Source organism: Oncorhynchus clarkii, chromosome 10 (genome assembly GCF_045791955.1).
Source record: "Oncorhynchus clarkii lewisi isolate Uvic-CL-2024 chromosome 10, UVic_Ocla_1.0, whole genome shotgun sequence".
Taxonomy (NCBI): Eukaryota; Metazoa; Chordata; class Actinopteri; order Salmoniformes; family Salmonidae; genus Oncorhynchus; species Oncorhynchus clarkii.
The window spans coordinates 41,864,171-41,881,687 of record NC_092156.1 but is presented as its reverse complement, the minus strand read 5'-3'; the positions used below and the strand labels follow the sequence as shown (position 1 = coordinate 41,881,687).

Genomic DNA, 17,517 nt, shown 5'->3' with positions numbered 1-17,517 from the left:
GGAGAGTGAGACAGGACTAAAACAAGTGTGGGCGGTGTGTGTCTGTGCGTGCGTGTGTGTGTGCACGTGTGCACGTGTGTCTGCTTGCGTGTGTCATTGGGGTTGTGGTCGACTCCATTCCTGATATGAAAGTGTCTGTGTTTTGAAAAAGTGATGTGTACGTACCACAGGAGGCTGCTGAGGGCGGCTCATAATAATGGCTGGAACAGAGCGAACGATGTATTTGATACCGTTCCACTGATTCTGCTCCAGTCATTACCACAAGCCCGTCCTCCCCAATTAAGGTGCCACCAACCTCCTGTGGTATGTACGCATGAAAGTACATTTGTGTGTGCCTGCAAACCTCAAACGCAATAAGCAGGTGATAGCTGATGATATCCTGCATTTACAAAACATTATCGGTGGAGTTCATGGCTGGTTGTATTGGGCTTTAATGACTACTCCATCCATTTAGTATGATGATATTCACAAAACCCCTTATTTAAGAATATTCCCAGTCACAAATCCCCTTCACTAACCTCTGCGCCAGGTTAGGTGACTAGCCCCCATACTCTTACACACACACACACACTCACACACACACACACACAGGATCCAAAATCCAGAGTGTTTGGATGGACTGACGTTACCTCTATCAGATATATTAGCCATCTCTCTCTGAGGGATATTTCAAGCTAAGAGGAAAAATGGAGGGGAGCATTGAGAGAGAAAAAGGGAGAGAAAGAGATGGATGAGGCCTATCGTAAACAAACAAAGCGCTAAAAGGGTGGAATAAAGAGAGCGTTTATGAGTAGATGGAGGGCGAGAGAGAGAGAAAGGAAAGAGATGGATAGATGAGGGAGGTTGTGGGCTACTGGGAGCCCCAGGCGAGGCACTCAGAGAGGGGATGGAGCCAGAAGAGGTAGAGGGCAGGGCTCTGGGCTACTGCCCCCAGGCAGGGCAGGTGGGACAGCAGGGGGAAACTGGTGGCTCAACAGCTTGCTCCACCCTGAGGGCCCAGCAGGCCAGGAAAAAGCAGGGGGCTGAAGTAACGCTGCTGCCAAGGAGAGGGAGGCCACTGCTGGTGGCAGCTGGTCCTGGCTCCCCCCCACCAGCAGGCAGCAGGCAGGGTGAGAAGGTCAAAAGCCAGTCGTTAGGAGGACAAAGGGAGGCACAGCGACAAGAGAGGATAATCGGCTTTTATTGAGTGCCGTTGACAAGGCTTACAGTGCTGCCGACACTGACACCACACACACAGACATCCCTTGCCCCGCGGGTGGGCGTGAGCAAAACACAAACACACGAATGCACACAGACACACATGAACACTCACACACGAGCACGCACACTCGTGCACACACTCAAGCACACACACAATAACACACATTATTGCTCCATATCTGTCATTATGACCCATCTCCTCGTATGCTTTTCAGCGCACCACCCCACCCCACGACCCCTCACCCCTTCCTCCTTGTTTTTCATTAGCGTGGTAAGCAGCCACGCGTTCAACCATCAGGGGAGCGGTTCTGCACTCCACAGCACTTAACATCAGCGATCTGCGTCATGTCCTTCACGGACCTATCATCGAGAACTACATTCTACCTAAATCCACCTCACTACTCTTTACATGATCCAAATCTAGAAATTCAAAAAACGAATGAATCCTTCATTCTCATGTAAAAGCCTTTTCCTACAACACACACAATGTGATCCAAGGATTTATTTTCGTATCAACACCGTACCTCTCGTATCATGCCTCTCACCTTTCCATCACTGTTGTCCCATAACCCTGTCCTACAGACCCAACACCCTTCCCCTCTCTCCCCCATCATGCTCTATTGTGTTACAGAGCTCAGAGACACTCAAACATGTGCATTTTAAAACTAATCTCCACTTACCCAAGTATCAAACTCTACCCAAGTATACACACTACTCTTGGACACTAAACCCTCTTCGACAATGACAACAAGCTGAAAAGGACTGAAGACAAACTTCAATATCCAAATCCGGACAAGAGACATAACCAACCCTGCGTTAGTGTCGTCAATCTGCAGAGCATGACATGTTAAGCCCTCTCACGCGACCGGGCCGTTATGTGAAACCAAAGCCCTGTACCCCTCTGTTTAGTGAGGTTACAAGACACACAATCAACCATGAGGAAGACAAGGAGATCGCTTCCGATTGCAGCTCGTCTCCACAGAGCGTGGCGCGTTAAACTCGGCTCAATCAAGCGTGGCTCTGCTGAGCGGGGCAAGGGGGGGGGGGGGGGGGGTCCAGCCTGGTAATGTGATACACACACACTCAGCCCTGTGAACATGATTGCTATGTTACTGTCTGTCTGCCTGTCTGAGCGTCTATCCCCCCCCCGCCAGCCCTCGTACCCTGTCGCAAGAGAGAGAGAGAGAGAGAGAGGCAGAGCATCTCTCCAGGGGGTAGTGGGCAGAGAGGGTATACATTTCCTCCCTCAGGCAGACCCTCTTTCTGCTCTTTGTTCCTTAAATACTCCCAACTAGCAGGTTACTCTGGAGCAGGGACCATTGTCTTAAACAGCTGTCAGTCTCACTATCATTATCTGTCTCCCCTCCACTGTGTTTAGCCATCCCTTTTTTCTTTCAGCCTCCATAATCAAGTGCAGCAGGCATTTCTGCAACCCTAACTGTCTGACTGGACTCTGCTGGAGGCCGCAAATGCTGAGGTCTGCTTCCTCTTATTCCTCCTTCCTCCTCTGCCTCCCCGTCTCTCCTCCTCCTCTCCCTCACCCCTGGGACGGAGTTAGAAGACCACGAGGCACATTTACCCGTTTTTGTCCATTGAACCATCACCGTCACTGTAGTTGAATTACTCTGTAAACATCCAGGGTAATGGTCAACATTGTGCCCCGGTGAAAACAGACTTGCTGCTAATCTAAATCACATTCCTGCTTTCTTGAGAAAAGTTTAATGTTGGGTTCATCCTTTCACGCTAAAATTTCAAAATCAATTTGATCACATTGGGAAACACATTGACAGTTTACATTACCTTTAAATTCTAATTCCCTTAGTTGACTAATTGTAACTTTTATAACACTTTATAACTATACTCATACAGTACAACAACATGGCACTATGTCCCTAATTTCCCAAATGAACTTGAATGGTGTCCAATGCCTGTATAAACAGGTAATCAGACTGACCGAACAGCTGTAAAACAACACAACTGGTGTTTGTATTAAATCCTTCCCTTATGCTTTACAGCCATTGTATGTCAATTATATTTTATTCGTGATACAATTACTAAATGAATGTTTCAGAACACAAATGAAAGCATTTTTGCTAGCTATAACTAACAGGACTGCATATACATTGGAGACATTTATACAATTCAATATATGAGAGGGTAGGCCTGCTATTTATTCTTCCTGGAGATTCTAGGATTGGTGTGAACATTTCTGAGGTCCTACATATCCTTGAGGTGTCATATTACCCTCTAAACCCCTCTGTAAACAGGGCAATTAGATTTGTTTTACTCTCAGCATCTCAGCGGCAGATGCAACATAAGATTAGAATTGAAAAACACCATAAATTACTTTTTTTTTTTTGCAGACTACTGTAAATATGAATCAATTAATAAAACTGGAGGACAATTGATGCCGTGAATGTGTTTGTTTTGGCTTTAAATTGTGTGAGTGTGTCTGGTTGCATGTCATTTGCAGTCCATTAATAAGTAATGGAGGCCTTGTTTTAAGAGCAGATGCTGTTTGAACAACTGTGCGTGCGTGCGTGCATATGTCGGTATGTAAGTGCATTTGTGTGTGTGTATGTCTATTTTCTGCTAATGTCTGTGCAGCTGTGAGTACTCTGAGTGAGTCCATTGGCATATGTGTGGGTAATGGAAAGTCTGCAACAGCAGCAGATACTTCCAGACTGATGGCCATAGAGAAAACATCCTTGGGATTGATGACCTCAGGAAGGGCGAGTGGGGGAGGATGTGTGTGTGTGTGTGTGTGTGTGTGTGTGTGTGTGTGTGTGTGTGTGTGCATGTTTGTGCATGTTTGTGCAGGTGCTGGTGCGCATGTGTGCAGCTAATTGTAGTTCATTAACACAAACTTTCATTCATTAGATTTACATATGACATTTTAGGCTCTTATCCAGAGCGACCTGGTCCTCAAATGGGGTGGCAGGGTTGCCTAGTGGTTAGAGCGTTGGACTAGTTACCGGAAGGTTGCAAGTTCAAGCCCCCGAGCTGACAAGGTACAAATCTGTTCTGCCAATTAACCCACTGTTCCTAGATGAATTTGTTCTTAACTGACTTGCCTAGTATGATAAAGGTTAAATTTAGAAAATGCAGCAACGTTCAATCTAATCAGTTCTCTATGTCATTGTTCATCTGGTGACTGCTTTGTTCACTACTTCTTCTGTACAATTATCAATATTGTACTATTGACACTGGCCACCAATGGGATAAGCTAACACAAGCTGTGGTAAGAAAGGCAATATTCACACAAACACCGCACTGAGCTTTTTTAGGTTTATTACTGTGCCAGCGACTCCATATTACATAACTGTATGCCATTGTGTTGGATGTAATCCGGAGTTGAGGCCAAACACATATTACTTTACATGATTAAAACACACATTGAAGTTGCCTCATACCTCCAGCATGCCAAAGTGTTTAACCTTGGGTGTGCTTGTGAGACAGACTGTTATTTTCCCTCCACAACTTTTGAAACCCACTGAGAAATGGGCGATCAAACCGATGGATTGACCCAAAATAAATGAAAGCATGAAATCCCTCCATCTTCCACAAAAAAAGATAAGAAACAGAGGCATGCGAGATGCTAGAGTAATTACTGCGATCTGCATATGAGGGTGCGCGTGCCGGACCGCCCCTGGTGCTGTTTTTATTGCGTGTGTCTGCCTTTATCAATTTCGCCATGCATGGGTAATGGGAAGTCTGGCAGGCTCGCAGCTAAAGCGCAGCAGACAATATGCAAAAAGACGATGCTGCTTTTGAATAATAAATGATGCGCTTTTATAGCGCCTCTAAAACGCCTCTGATGGTACAATATGAAAAGGCTATGATAAGTAATAGTGCATTTAAAAAGGATCTAGTATATTTTTATTACTACGTTTAAAAAAAGCCGAGAATGAGGGAGACGGGGAGGGGGAAATGGGTTGAATGAGGAGGGGTTGGAGTGAGAGAGATATCAGTATGATTGCAATAAAAGGAATGGAAGAGAAAAACGCCGAAATTCCCTCCCAGCGAAATAACCTGCTTAATGAAAGTTTACCGTCTCTCGTTTTTTTTCTTTGCCACTCTTGTCTCCTCTTATGAAATATTAACTACGTTTTTATATAAAGCTCTAACGCTTAATGCCCTTTCATATTTTGCCATTGTTTTTCTTGTCGTTCTCTACCATATTATTTTCTGGGCTTTAATGGAGCTGCTTTTAATTTGGTTTACATTGTGCGTCATATGCGCCTTCTGCGGTGTGCAGGCAGACTGACAAATTTTACTCCGGGATCTGAGATCAATGGTCGAGTATACAGAATATGGCATGTTTTTTCCTAGTCCTTCAGTTTTCTTCATGTCTTCTGGTCGTTGTCAATGCCCCAATAGTAAGCATAGGTCTAATGGGGATGGTGATGAGGATGGCGAATGAGTGCAGTATTTTACGTTTTTTAATAAATAAAATATAAATAATTGGGGGTTATGCAATATGCATTGGACACAATAGATGCTTTAAACATGCACATTAAGCAAGGGTCAGAGAGGGCTCTGGGCTGGCCGTGAAGGGTTATCCATGTTCACCACTAAGCGCCATGGGATGACGTAAGTGTCCTCAGCCACTGGCTGAGCGCAGGTCTCAGTGGAATGGTGCTTCCTAGCATCAGCACTCACTAATGGTCTATTAAAATATCAACTACTTCAAAGTAAACGGATTTTTCCTCGGTCAGCTTGAATCCCCTGAAGCTAATCAAACGCGGTGGCCAGGCCCTAGGAGCATAATCGCTTTTACGCGGCAGATTACAAGGAACCACTTAGATCCCATGTCAGCAGATCCGGTGTCCTGGCGCTCCCCGTTCAGTTAGCGCGTGGAGTGGAAACTGTTTTCCTCCGGTATAAATAAACGGTGTCCCCGTACCACTCTTGACCGCCAGCACAAAGTAACCCCACAAAATCTTTAAAAACTGAACTTGAGCCCTGTTTAACATGAATTCGTATAACGAACTAATAGGCCTAATAATGGCAATATTTTCAATTCATCATTTTGAACAAATACCAGGTCTAATTTTAGCCTATATCCTAACCTGAAACATTGGCATAATAAACCGTTGCGATGCGTGTGATTTTTAATAAGCTAGTTGTTTTCACTGAATCTGAAAAACATGCCTTTTGAAAACAAAAAGAAATCATGGCTTTTATGCACACAGAATAGTAAATAGGCCCGTGCCCTTCAGGCTAATATTTAGCATTGAAACGACCAGCTACTTCGTTGGAGTGCATGGAGTTTAGAATTTAGAAGTAGCTGATCTACTATTAGGCTATAGCCGACGTATAAGGCATTATACAAATCTGGGTTCCAAGATCAAAGCTCAAATTCGCTACTGATATGAATCGACAGTTTAAGTGAATGAAACATATACACATATATATATATATATATTTTTTTTTACAAAATAGGCCTATGATATCCCATCTTCAGATCAACCGTATAAGGCACGTGAAAACCATCTCAGCTCTTCATCGAATCAATATTCTACGCTATGTATATAATTAATAACAGCCTAATAGGATGATAATAACAGTAATAATAATAATAATAATAATAATAATAATAATAGCAATAATAATAATAATAATAATAATAATAATAATAATAGAGCTTAATGTTTTATAGTAAATCAAATCAGTTCATTTTCGTTGTATGAAAACCATCGAACTTCCACTCTGAATTGAATCAAGTTTACCTCGGCCCCGGTGAAAAGTCTATGGTTGTGTCCAATCAACAAATGAGTGGCTGTTGATGAGGAGTTCTGCAAGTCTCAGTTCCCTCATTTCCACTGCGCAAAAACGGGTTGAATCAACGTTGTTTCCACGTCAGTTTAACAAAAAAACAAAACAATGTGATGACATTGAATCAACGTTGTTTCCCCGTCAGTTTAACAAAAAAAATGCAATGTGATGACATTGAATCAACGTTGTTTCCAGGTCAATTTAACAAAAAAAATGCAATGTGACGACATTGAATCAACGTTGTTTCCAGATCAATTTAACAAAAACAATGCAATGTGATGACATTGAATCAACGTTGTTTCCAGATCAATTTAACAAAAACAATGCAATGTGACGACATTGAATCAACGTTGTTTCCAGGTCAATTTAACAAAAACAATGCAATGTGATGACATTGAATCAACGTTGTTTCCAGATCAATTTAACAAAAACAATGCAATGTGACGACATTGAATCAACGTTGTTTCCAGATCAATTTAACAAAAACAATGCAATGTGATGACATTGAATCAACGTTGTTTCCAGGTCAATTTAACAAAAAAAATGCAATGTGATGACATTGAATCAACGTTGTTTCCAGATCAATTTAACAAAAAAATGCAATGTGATGACATTGAATCAACGTTGTTTCCAGATCAATTTAACAAAAAAATGCAATGTGATGACATTGAATCAACGTTGTTTCCAGGTCAGTTTAATAAAAAAATGCAATGTGATGACATTGAATCAACGTTGTTTCCAGGTCAGTTTAATAAAAAAAATGCAATGTGATGACATTAAATCAACGTGGAAAACTGATTGGATTTGAGAAAGTCATCAATTTAAAGCTGCAATGTTTAACTTTTTGAATGAACCAACCTAATTCGCATAGACTGTGTGTTATAGATCTGTCATTCTCGTTGAAAGCACGTCTAAAATGTGGTAGATATGTTCTATGTACACTTTTGGTTTTGTATACCAGCTTCAAACAGCTGAAAATACAATATCTTTGTTTATGGAAAATATATTTCACAGTGGTTTAGATGGTACAATTATTCTCTACACTGTACTTGCTTGTTTTGTTACATACACTGAAATTAAGCGAAGTATTAGAATTGTAGCAACAAGGAAATGGTGGAGCGATTTCTGCTTAGTCATCTTTAAAGACATTTAATCTTTTTTTCACCCAACTTGTGTCCTGAATCCAATGACATGCTGACGTATTTTGTTGATTTCACTTTGAATTCATGTTAGTTGACAACTTAACCAAATGTAAATCAAAACTAGAAGTTGAAATGTTGTCTGTGCCCATTGGGTTGCCACTGATGTAGAAATACGCTAAATTGGAATATGCATGCTAATCATTAAGCCTATCAAAGCATTGTCATTAAATCTCTGAAAGCATTCCCTTTTTTCATAAGCCGTGGTTATGTTGGACTATAACAACACACCATTGGTGGTAGACAATAGGCCTACAGCCAACATAATAATGAATCCGCTCATTGCGAGCGCTTTTTAAGAAATGATGTCACTTTGGAATGTTCCCTCAGCTCCCATTCAATTCAGCAAATTAAAGTTAAAACTTCAACCAATAAGGTGCAGGAAAGCTACTCTAACCAATCGGAAGAGGGACAGAGGAAACACTATTGCGTTCTGTGGGGTGTAGTGGGCGAAATAGAATTGATCCGAACTGCGATTGCCCTGCAAAGTCAGTGTGCCAAACATCAGCAAATCGCAAATGGACGGATCCGTCAGAGCCGCGAAGGATGGTGGAAAACTCGCTGCCATAGAAAGCCATAGAATGCAAACTATCCAACACGAGATTTAATCGGGAAAGAGCTGGATGCTTAACTCAACATAACACATTTTTACTCTTAGGCTACATCATAACCTTATGCAACATCGGCTCTGTCCGAGGACTGCGTAAAGGTACTGGAAAGGTTTTGGGAGCGAGAATGAAGCGGGCGCCAAGCTCAAGCCCCAGCGGCGTAAATCAGCCCTCACAACCTCCCCAGCATGAACCTATTAGTTTCGGCATTGACCAGATTCTCAGTGGTACCGACCAGGACGGTTCACAGAACACCACCCGGAGTGGTTCGGATACTGGGAACTTCACAAGTGGAGGAAGTTACCACCTCGTTAGTCCAAGTGGAGCCAGTGCAGCGCCCTTCACTTCGCTTTCCGGTTCTTTCCATGGAATCGCATCATCATACGAGGAATCAAGTGCATACGGAGTGAACTTGACTTTCACCCCAGGAGGGGTGATACGAGTCCCGGCGCACAGGCCGCTGGCCGCCGCAGTGCCTCCTCCTATAGCCAGCGCGGTACCAGGGCTAGGCAGCATCAGTTTCCCCTGGATGGAGAGCAGCCAAAGATTCGCAAAGGAAAGATTCACAGGTAAACTATCTCCATTCAATGTGTAGGCTATTTTAGTCCAGGGGCGGCTTAATCTGGGACTGGGGAACCGGCCCTACAATCACATAGTTGGGATGTACTGCAGCAGACCTGATCATCACCAGGCTGTGGTCATTTCCATTTCAACTCGGTAAATTCAGTGTTTTCATAAGTTTTAGCCTATTATTTTTCAAAGGGGAATTTTCGTTTCACTCGTGGAGTTTACATGGATTTACCCAGTTCCACAAATAAATTATACAGGACTAGTCGAATCAGGTCACCAGATTAACTTGAATTGTAGCCTAATTCTGAAAGCTTTCTATTGAGGGAAAACACGGATATAAATAAAATCAACAGGAACATAGCATGCAAAGAAAATGCAAACAGATCCAAATAAGGAAACACTGAATTATTCATTATACTATATTATTTCATATTTCAAAGTAAGGTTTAGCCTAACTCAAAGGCGAAAGACTAACATGAAAACAACTTTAAAACATGCGGTAGAAATACTACCCGAGTTAGGTTCGTTCTCTCAAAGCGATGCGTTGGGCACAACGATACTTTGCAAGCTGCACCATTAAAACTATGTCAATATAACAATAAGCACACTTTTCATACAGGTTTTACCACACAATTGAACAAGAAAATATGAACTGATCACAAATATAAAAATGCAACCCGTGTTATTCTAATAAATAAACACAGGCCTATTTCACCGGAAGACCAAAACTGTATACTCGCATTAAACTATAACTATTTACATTTTCATCAATTTAGTACCGTTTATGAAAATAAACACATTTTATCCAAATGTGGAATTAATATTTCGATTTAGATCAATAGGAGGGGTGTGCTGTAATCGAAAGTGCTCAGATACGTTGCACAAGTGTTTCAGACTTCTTCGTAGGGTATTAGCTACATCACTTGTCTTTAGCAACTCGACCTAATTTTGTTACTACTGAAGGAACAGTTTTTGCTTGGATTTTGAATCCTATGTGTGTGTGTGTGTCTTGCTAAACGGGACATATTATAATGCTAAGTGTATTATGATGATGATTATTATTATTGTTATTATTACTCAAATGTGGCCTATAGTTAATAATAATAATAATTATTATTATTATTTCCACAGAACATATACAGTTATTGCAGTATTGTAAACCATAATTTGGGGTACTAGAAGGGTTAAAGCCTTTCTGTTTCTATTTATTCAAACTAAATGTTTACATGGAACATCTAAATGAATTAACAGTAGAAAATACTTGAAAGTTACTAAGGTATTCCTACATTGACAGAAATGAGATAATTGGCCAATACTTATGGTAGGCCTACTGTTTGCCATTGTCGCGTTGTAATAAAATAATTGTAAATGGGACACTTCAGGAAAAAAAGTAAATCTGTAACGTAAATAATTTTTCCCAGTCTGTCTCAGTGGATGTCCTATAACATGCATCAGAACCTTTGTTTATCTTCCGGGGGGCACTATGTAAAGTGTCATTAATATTGCAGAAGGGTTATAGATGATTGCCTGTCAGTGTTTTGTGACAAAAGGAAGAAACTCTCCACATCAGAATTGAATGGGGAAAAAGACTCTTTTCATCGACATCATCAGCCTTATTGACTGTCAACACATCTTATTTTCCTGACTATTACAGCAAGGTCTGCTACTACTAGGCAATAACCCACTGTGTCGGAGGAAATATAATACAACAATCTTTTGAGCAGTACTTTTATCAACTAACCATGGACTAACACTGAATTGATCATTTAGCCATGTTTCAAAATAAATACGAATAATTTAAACATATGCTCAACTTGGATTTTGCGTTGATTAGAATTAGATTAGAGTTACTCAATGAAAAAACATGGCCTCTAAAGACCCATAAAACACCTATAAAACATATTCAGCTGTACTCCAACATTCCACCTCTATGCGAGAGAGAGAGGGACGGGTGGTATATAGGTCAAACCAATGAGCTTGTACATTTCTTTTATAGTATCAATTTAGAGATTCTCATGCGGACTACAATGTCCTTCAACAAATTGAACACAACATAAGATCTTGTGAACCTGTTCATGACCTGCTTTCTTTGTTTGTCCAATGTCTCTCTCACACACACACACACACACACACACACACACACACACACACACACACACACACACACACACACACACACACAGCTGCACTGACGCCATTCACAGTGACCCGGCGGATTGGTCACCCCTATCAGAACCGCACCCCTCCGAAGAGGAAGAAGCCGCGGACATCTTTCTCCCGGGTGCAGATCTGTGAGCTGGAGAAACGCTTTCATAGACAGAAGTACCTGGCCAGCGCTGAACGGGCCGCTCTCGCCAAGACCCTCAAGATGACCGACGCACAGGTCAAGACCTGGTTCCAGAACCGCAGGACCAAGTGGAGGTGAGACACTGGGCTGGAGAGGGGTAGGAGGGGAAAGATGAGTTGTTTTCTGAGTGCTTTCTCTGGAGAAAGATGAGGATCTAGTCTACATTTTACTCTAGAGTGGTCAGCAGAGAAACATATAATCAGTTACTACTTTCTGAAGTTAATTTTCAATTTTAGAAATGATAGCTTGAATACAATATCCGCAGTAACTTTGACTTCTAATACATGTTATAGAGGTGTGTTAGGTCCCGAGCTAATTGTGCATCAATGCTAATGGGTACCCAATAACTCAGGTACGCAAACAGGCATATTCACTCCGCTTTATGTTACTGGACAGCTCAGCCTCACAAACACAACCATGACCCTCGACAGCAGGGCTGGGCAAACTTTTGGGCTCAAGGGCCACATTGAGATTTCGAAATTCAACAGAGGACCGCACTGTTTGTCAAAATCAATTTGCGTGCCAGAAAAAGGGCAGTCATTAGAATATATAAAAGTCCATTATAATTTCTCCATACTTTCTATTTAGTTTTAGACGTTGAAGAGTGGCCGGGAGTGTTTTTCTAACCCAACATGGCATATTTTCTTTACTCAAACCTCGAGCGGGCCAGATTGAATGAGCTTGTGGGCCGGATCTGGCCCACGGACCATAGTTTGCCCACTCCGCTCTGCAGTCAGGACACAAGTCTAGGGACAGTTCGTGGATTATGGTTTTCCTAACACCGTTCACTCAGCTCTATAGAGTATCAGTAATATTGGACAAAGGTGTTTGGATCAAAGATCTTGTGACATATGTAAAACATGGCTTGACAGTTTCGGAGATAAAACATTCAGATGTAATAGCTTAACCTATAAAGTATTAAGTGGATCGCTTGCACACCCACACAATCAAATGTAATGTAGGGACACAAAATAAATTGTGATGTTATATCACGAAGGAGCATTCTTGGAGCAATAAGCCTGAGTACAATAAACAGTGTTAAGAGAGTTAGTTTGAAAGAGCTAGCTTTATGAGTATTGCACAGGCATGGCTCTGGTGTCATATGTGTTGGATTGGGTCAGTATTAAGATGTGCCTACTGACGTAGGCTTATCATTTGACTCATAACAAAAATGAATTAGCTTGTCTTATGTAGGACTAGGCTAAATCTATGTGAGCTATGTTGACACAAATATCTGCATTTATTTGATGAAGAAAACCATAGGTTATATAGCCAAAAAGTGTACAACTAGCCTACAACTTTGGTAATATCAGCTGTGTACCGGCAGTTTCCGCAAGGTCTGAGAGAAGGGAGGGACAGCTAACTTTCCAAAATTCTACACACTTTGCTAAGGGGCAAACAGAAAGATTTGTTTTATAGCTGATCTCATGTTATTTTACACATTTTGCCATGACACTGAGAGAAAAGGCTGCAGTTTTTTAATAATTTCCTGCAATTCCACATGTTGCCATTTTTATATATTTAATCTTTATTTAACCTGGAAGGGCTCATTGAGATTTGAAATGTCTTTTTCAAGAGCGTCCTGGCCAATTGCTATGCTTTATCTTGGCCAGGTCGCAGTTGCAAATGAGAACTTGTTCTCAACTAGCCTACCTGGTTAAATAAAGGTGAAATAAATAAACACAAATAAAAAAAGATAGGCAGCACCAAGTCATTACACAATTACAAACAGACAACAACTACAGGAAATCAGGTAATCTAGTAGTACCTGCAGAAAAACTACAGGTAATATAGTAAACAAAACAACATAGAATTCACCAGAGTATAACAAAATCATAAAACAGCTAATTAAAAACATTGACAGGTCAGGGAATCAGCCTCAAAATCCTCCTCAAAAGTCTATGGCGCAGAGTACATAAAAGCCCTTTTACCAAATTCAGTTCGGACATTTCGAACACTTAGCAGGATAAAGTCCTGCGAACGAAGAGAGTACCCACCACATTTCTGAACAATAAAAATGCCCAAATAAAATGGTAGTAAACCCAAAATGGCTTTGTAAATAAAGTATTCCAGTGACTGAGCCTACGATTGACTAGAGAAGGCCAGCCAATCGTTGTATATAAAGTGCAGTGGTGCGTAAGGGTTTTGCAGTTTAAAATAAATCTCAATGCTCCCTGGTAAACGGTGTCAATTGATCTCAACACTGAGTGGAAGCATTCATATATAAAATATCCCCATAGTCTAGTAAAGGCATAAATATAGCTGATACTAACCTCTTTCTGGCTTCAAAAGAACAACAGGCCTCATTCCTGAAATAAAACTTCAGCTTCAATTTTTTTGTCATTTGTTGAATATGCCATTTAAAAGAGAGGCAGTCATCAATTAAAATTCCAAGATATTTATATGAGGTTACAGTCTCAATCTCATTGTCCTGACAGGTAGTAATAGGTGAAAGGTTCAGAGGTCTATTCTTGCTTTAGAAAACACAGTTAGTTTAGTTTTGTCAGTATTGAGGATAAGCTTCAATTGACACAAAGTGTGTTGAACAGTATAAAAAGCAGTTTGCACGTTCTGTAAAGCTTTTGTGAGAGACGAGGCACAACAGTAAATAACAGTATCATCAGTATAAAAGTGAAGTTGCGCATTTTGCACATTTTTGTCTAAATTATTTATATAAATAGTGAATAAGAGGGGACCAAGTACAGAGCTATGGGCACACCATTACAGACAGACAATTTAACAGACTTGAACCCATCAAATTGAGTGAACTGAGTTCTGTCAGACAGATAGTTAGCAAACCATGCAACTGACCTACGCTCGACAATCTCTGCCTCAGTATAGCATGATCAACTGTATCAAAATCCTTAGAGAGATCAATAAAAAGTGAAACACAGTGCTGTTTTTTGTCACGGGCTTCAGTGGTATCATTTAAAACCTTCATGGCTGCTGTAATTGTGCTATGCTTCTTCCTGAAGCTGAATTGGTACATTGATAAAATAGAGTTAGTGTATAAAAATTATTTTAGCTGCTCACTAACAAGGGTTTCAGGTATTTTCGCCAGGGGTGACAGCTTTGATATTGGCCTATAATTATTTAAAGAGTTGGATCTCCCCCTTTTATAAGTGGTAGGACAAATGATGATTTCCAGATCTTTGGAATTTCATTACATTCAAGTATCATTTGGAGCAGAGAGAGACATTTGCAGTTTTATAGCTAATCTCATGCTATTCTACACATTTTTCAATGAGGCTGAGATAATTTTGTATTTTGAAAGGGGGAGGCATATGCCAGTGGGTAATATCATTATGAAACGTATCCTATCCTAACCTACCGTATAGGCTAAGAATTTATTTTGCCAGGTCATCAGCTGTGGACACACTGTTGCGCTCACAGTAGCTTTGGCCTACACACGGTCGAAAAAAGATGTCAGGCTCAGTACAAATTTATCAAACGTAAATACATGCAACATTGCAGCCTGTTATGAAACAATTTGGTGCACGATTAATGCCACTGAAATTACACTGAACTGTCTTATATTTCCAGAAAAATGTGCTTACGTGATGATACTGTCGTCTAGTCTAGCTACTGCACAGGTTGCCACTGGAAAATGTCAAAGGTCAAATACGAATAATAAATTAACAATTTGACACGTTTGCAAATAATCAACACGTTACTATTTTTAGAATGAATAATAATAGTATTTCTTATAGTGGTGTCTGCAAAATATAAAATGTACACAGAAGGTTCTGTTATCTATATTATCTGCAAGAGTTGCTCCATCTTGAGTGCAATAATGTGCAATCATGTTCTGTTTGGCAACATAGGTCAGTGTCCTCTCTGGTTTCTCCCATGGTTCATTATGGCTCATGCCAGTGTGGTGTCTCTCCTGCTCTACTGAATCAACCATGTGATAGCTGCTGACAGGTGGTCGTCATCAGTGTTCTTGTTCTGATGTTGGCCTCCATGTCTCTGGGTGCATCACATTTTCTGTCTGTGTAACCAATTCCTCTAACAGTGGATCTTAATAAGTGTCCTGCCTATGTCTGTTCTGTCCCTGTCCTCTCCCTACCCGCCCTGTCTTCGTTGCCAGGCGACAGACAGCTGAGGAGAGGGAGGCGGAGCGGCAGCAGGCCAATCGGCTGATGATCCAGCTGCAGCATGATGCCTTCCAGAAGTCCTTGAGTGACTCGGTTCCGTCCGATCCACTCTGCATCCACAACTCCTCCCTGTTCGCCCTGCAGAACCTGCAGCCGTGGGCCTCTGAGGAAGCAGCAAAGATGGGCCGTGTCACCGCTCTAGTGTGACAGGGACAGGGTGGGGCCCTCTGGACATTACACACTCGGACTGATATCCAAGAAACTGCACAAAGGTGATCCGTGAGCAAATTGAAATGAATGATTTATTATTGTCCATCCAGAACATAGCCAAATTGTGTCTGAGGGAGTCTGAAGATTAAACAAAAACTCCAGTTCCTAAGTACCCTGATATGATCTGGACATGCAGAATGTTTGCTGGGTCCTTTGTGTCAGACGCATCCTGGGTGGTAGCCTATGAGCTGTGGCGATGTACGTGACACACGTCACTGAGCCAGCCCTATAATTCCAAACTGACATATTGACTGACTGACACAGCACAGATTGGCTCATCTGTTTCTCCCACGTCCCATCTGTTCCTTCACCACTACAGTTACACTATCAGCTCTGTGCCCCTGCATCTCAGAGCCGACCAGTCTGCAAAGGATGAGAAATGGATGGGAAACAGAGAGAGAGAATACACTAATGTTCTGAGAATATATAAAATGTCGTTGTTGCATGGAATCATTCTCATCATCCTCTCATTTTCCATCTTGAATTCCATCTAATTGTTTCCTCTTTAGACTGCTGGTTAGCAGGATGTTTTTTGTACTGGGTGGAGACAGACTTAGGCAAACACTGATCCTAAAAAGCCACTGAATGTATTACACGCTTTGATTCCAATCTATTAACACTCTAAAGCTCAATTAGGGTGAATAATTACATTTGAATAAGAAGGCAAACTATAAAACCAGATAGCCACAAGTGAGATATTGTAGAATCAACTGCTTGCTGTTCTATTGGGCAAGTGTTTAGTGATGTCTGGACAAACCAGATAACTGCTACCTCTTCAAACAGGAGCCACCCAGAACACTAGCAAGACATCTACTTTTTTTCTCTCTATATATATATATATATATAAAACTCATTGAAGGGTTAATACACAGCTCAAGGGCTATTTTAGAATAATAACATTTGCCAGTGGGACAAGAAGCAATCCAGTAAAAGAGGAAGCTAATTATTTATAGTGTTGTTTTATTCATGCCAGGCTGGACCCATTTACTGGGAAGTGTGGTGCATGAGGGTGGTATATCAGACCTGAGAGGTGGAGAGTCTGGTTGACTTAGTTCAAATGTGGTGTAAAGGACTTTGTTGTATGAGTCATCTGAGAATATTTGACGCGGTGAAATAGATGGATGATAACAGCATCTCTCCCCGTGTATCATATTTGACAAATATGTAAATAACTAAACAAAACCTAATAATAAAAAAAAAGCATTCTCTTGTTTTAGCTTTGAACCACTCTTTATTTTTCAATGCCCTTCTGTTGGTCTCCATAGCTACTTTATTGTTTACATAGAAAGTGGAATGTCTGCAGAACATGCTCATTACACTCAAATACAATGCAAACAAAACAGCAGCAGAAAGATCAATACCACTAACCTTCTCTCGCACACAAACACATTGACCTGGGAGGATTTAGCCTACGACAGATCTAAGGCACTTACAGGGGGAGATCCACA

The 17,517-nt window shown here is 41.1% G+C and overlaps 1 protein-coding gene across 1 annotated transcript; it reads left to right on the top strand.

Moving 5' to 3' along the window:
• Positions 1-8,713: 8,713 nt before the first annotated feature.
• Positions 8,714-17,204, top strand: LOC139418485 (T-cell leukemia homeobox protein 3-like). Its single transcript, XM_071167996.1, has 3 exons — positions 8,714-9,354; positions 11,539-11,776; positions 15,793-17,204. Exons 1-3 carry the CDS (start codon positions 8,913-8,915, stop codon positions 16,004-16,006), a joined length of 894 nt encoding a protein of 297 aa, XP_071024097.1. The 5' UTR covers positions 8,714-8,912; the 3' UTR covers positions 16,007-17,204.
• Positions 17,205-17,517: the final 313 nt, after the last annotated feature.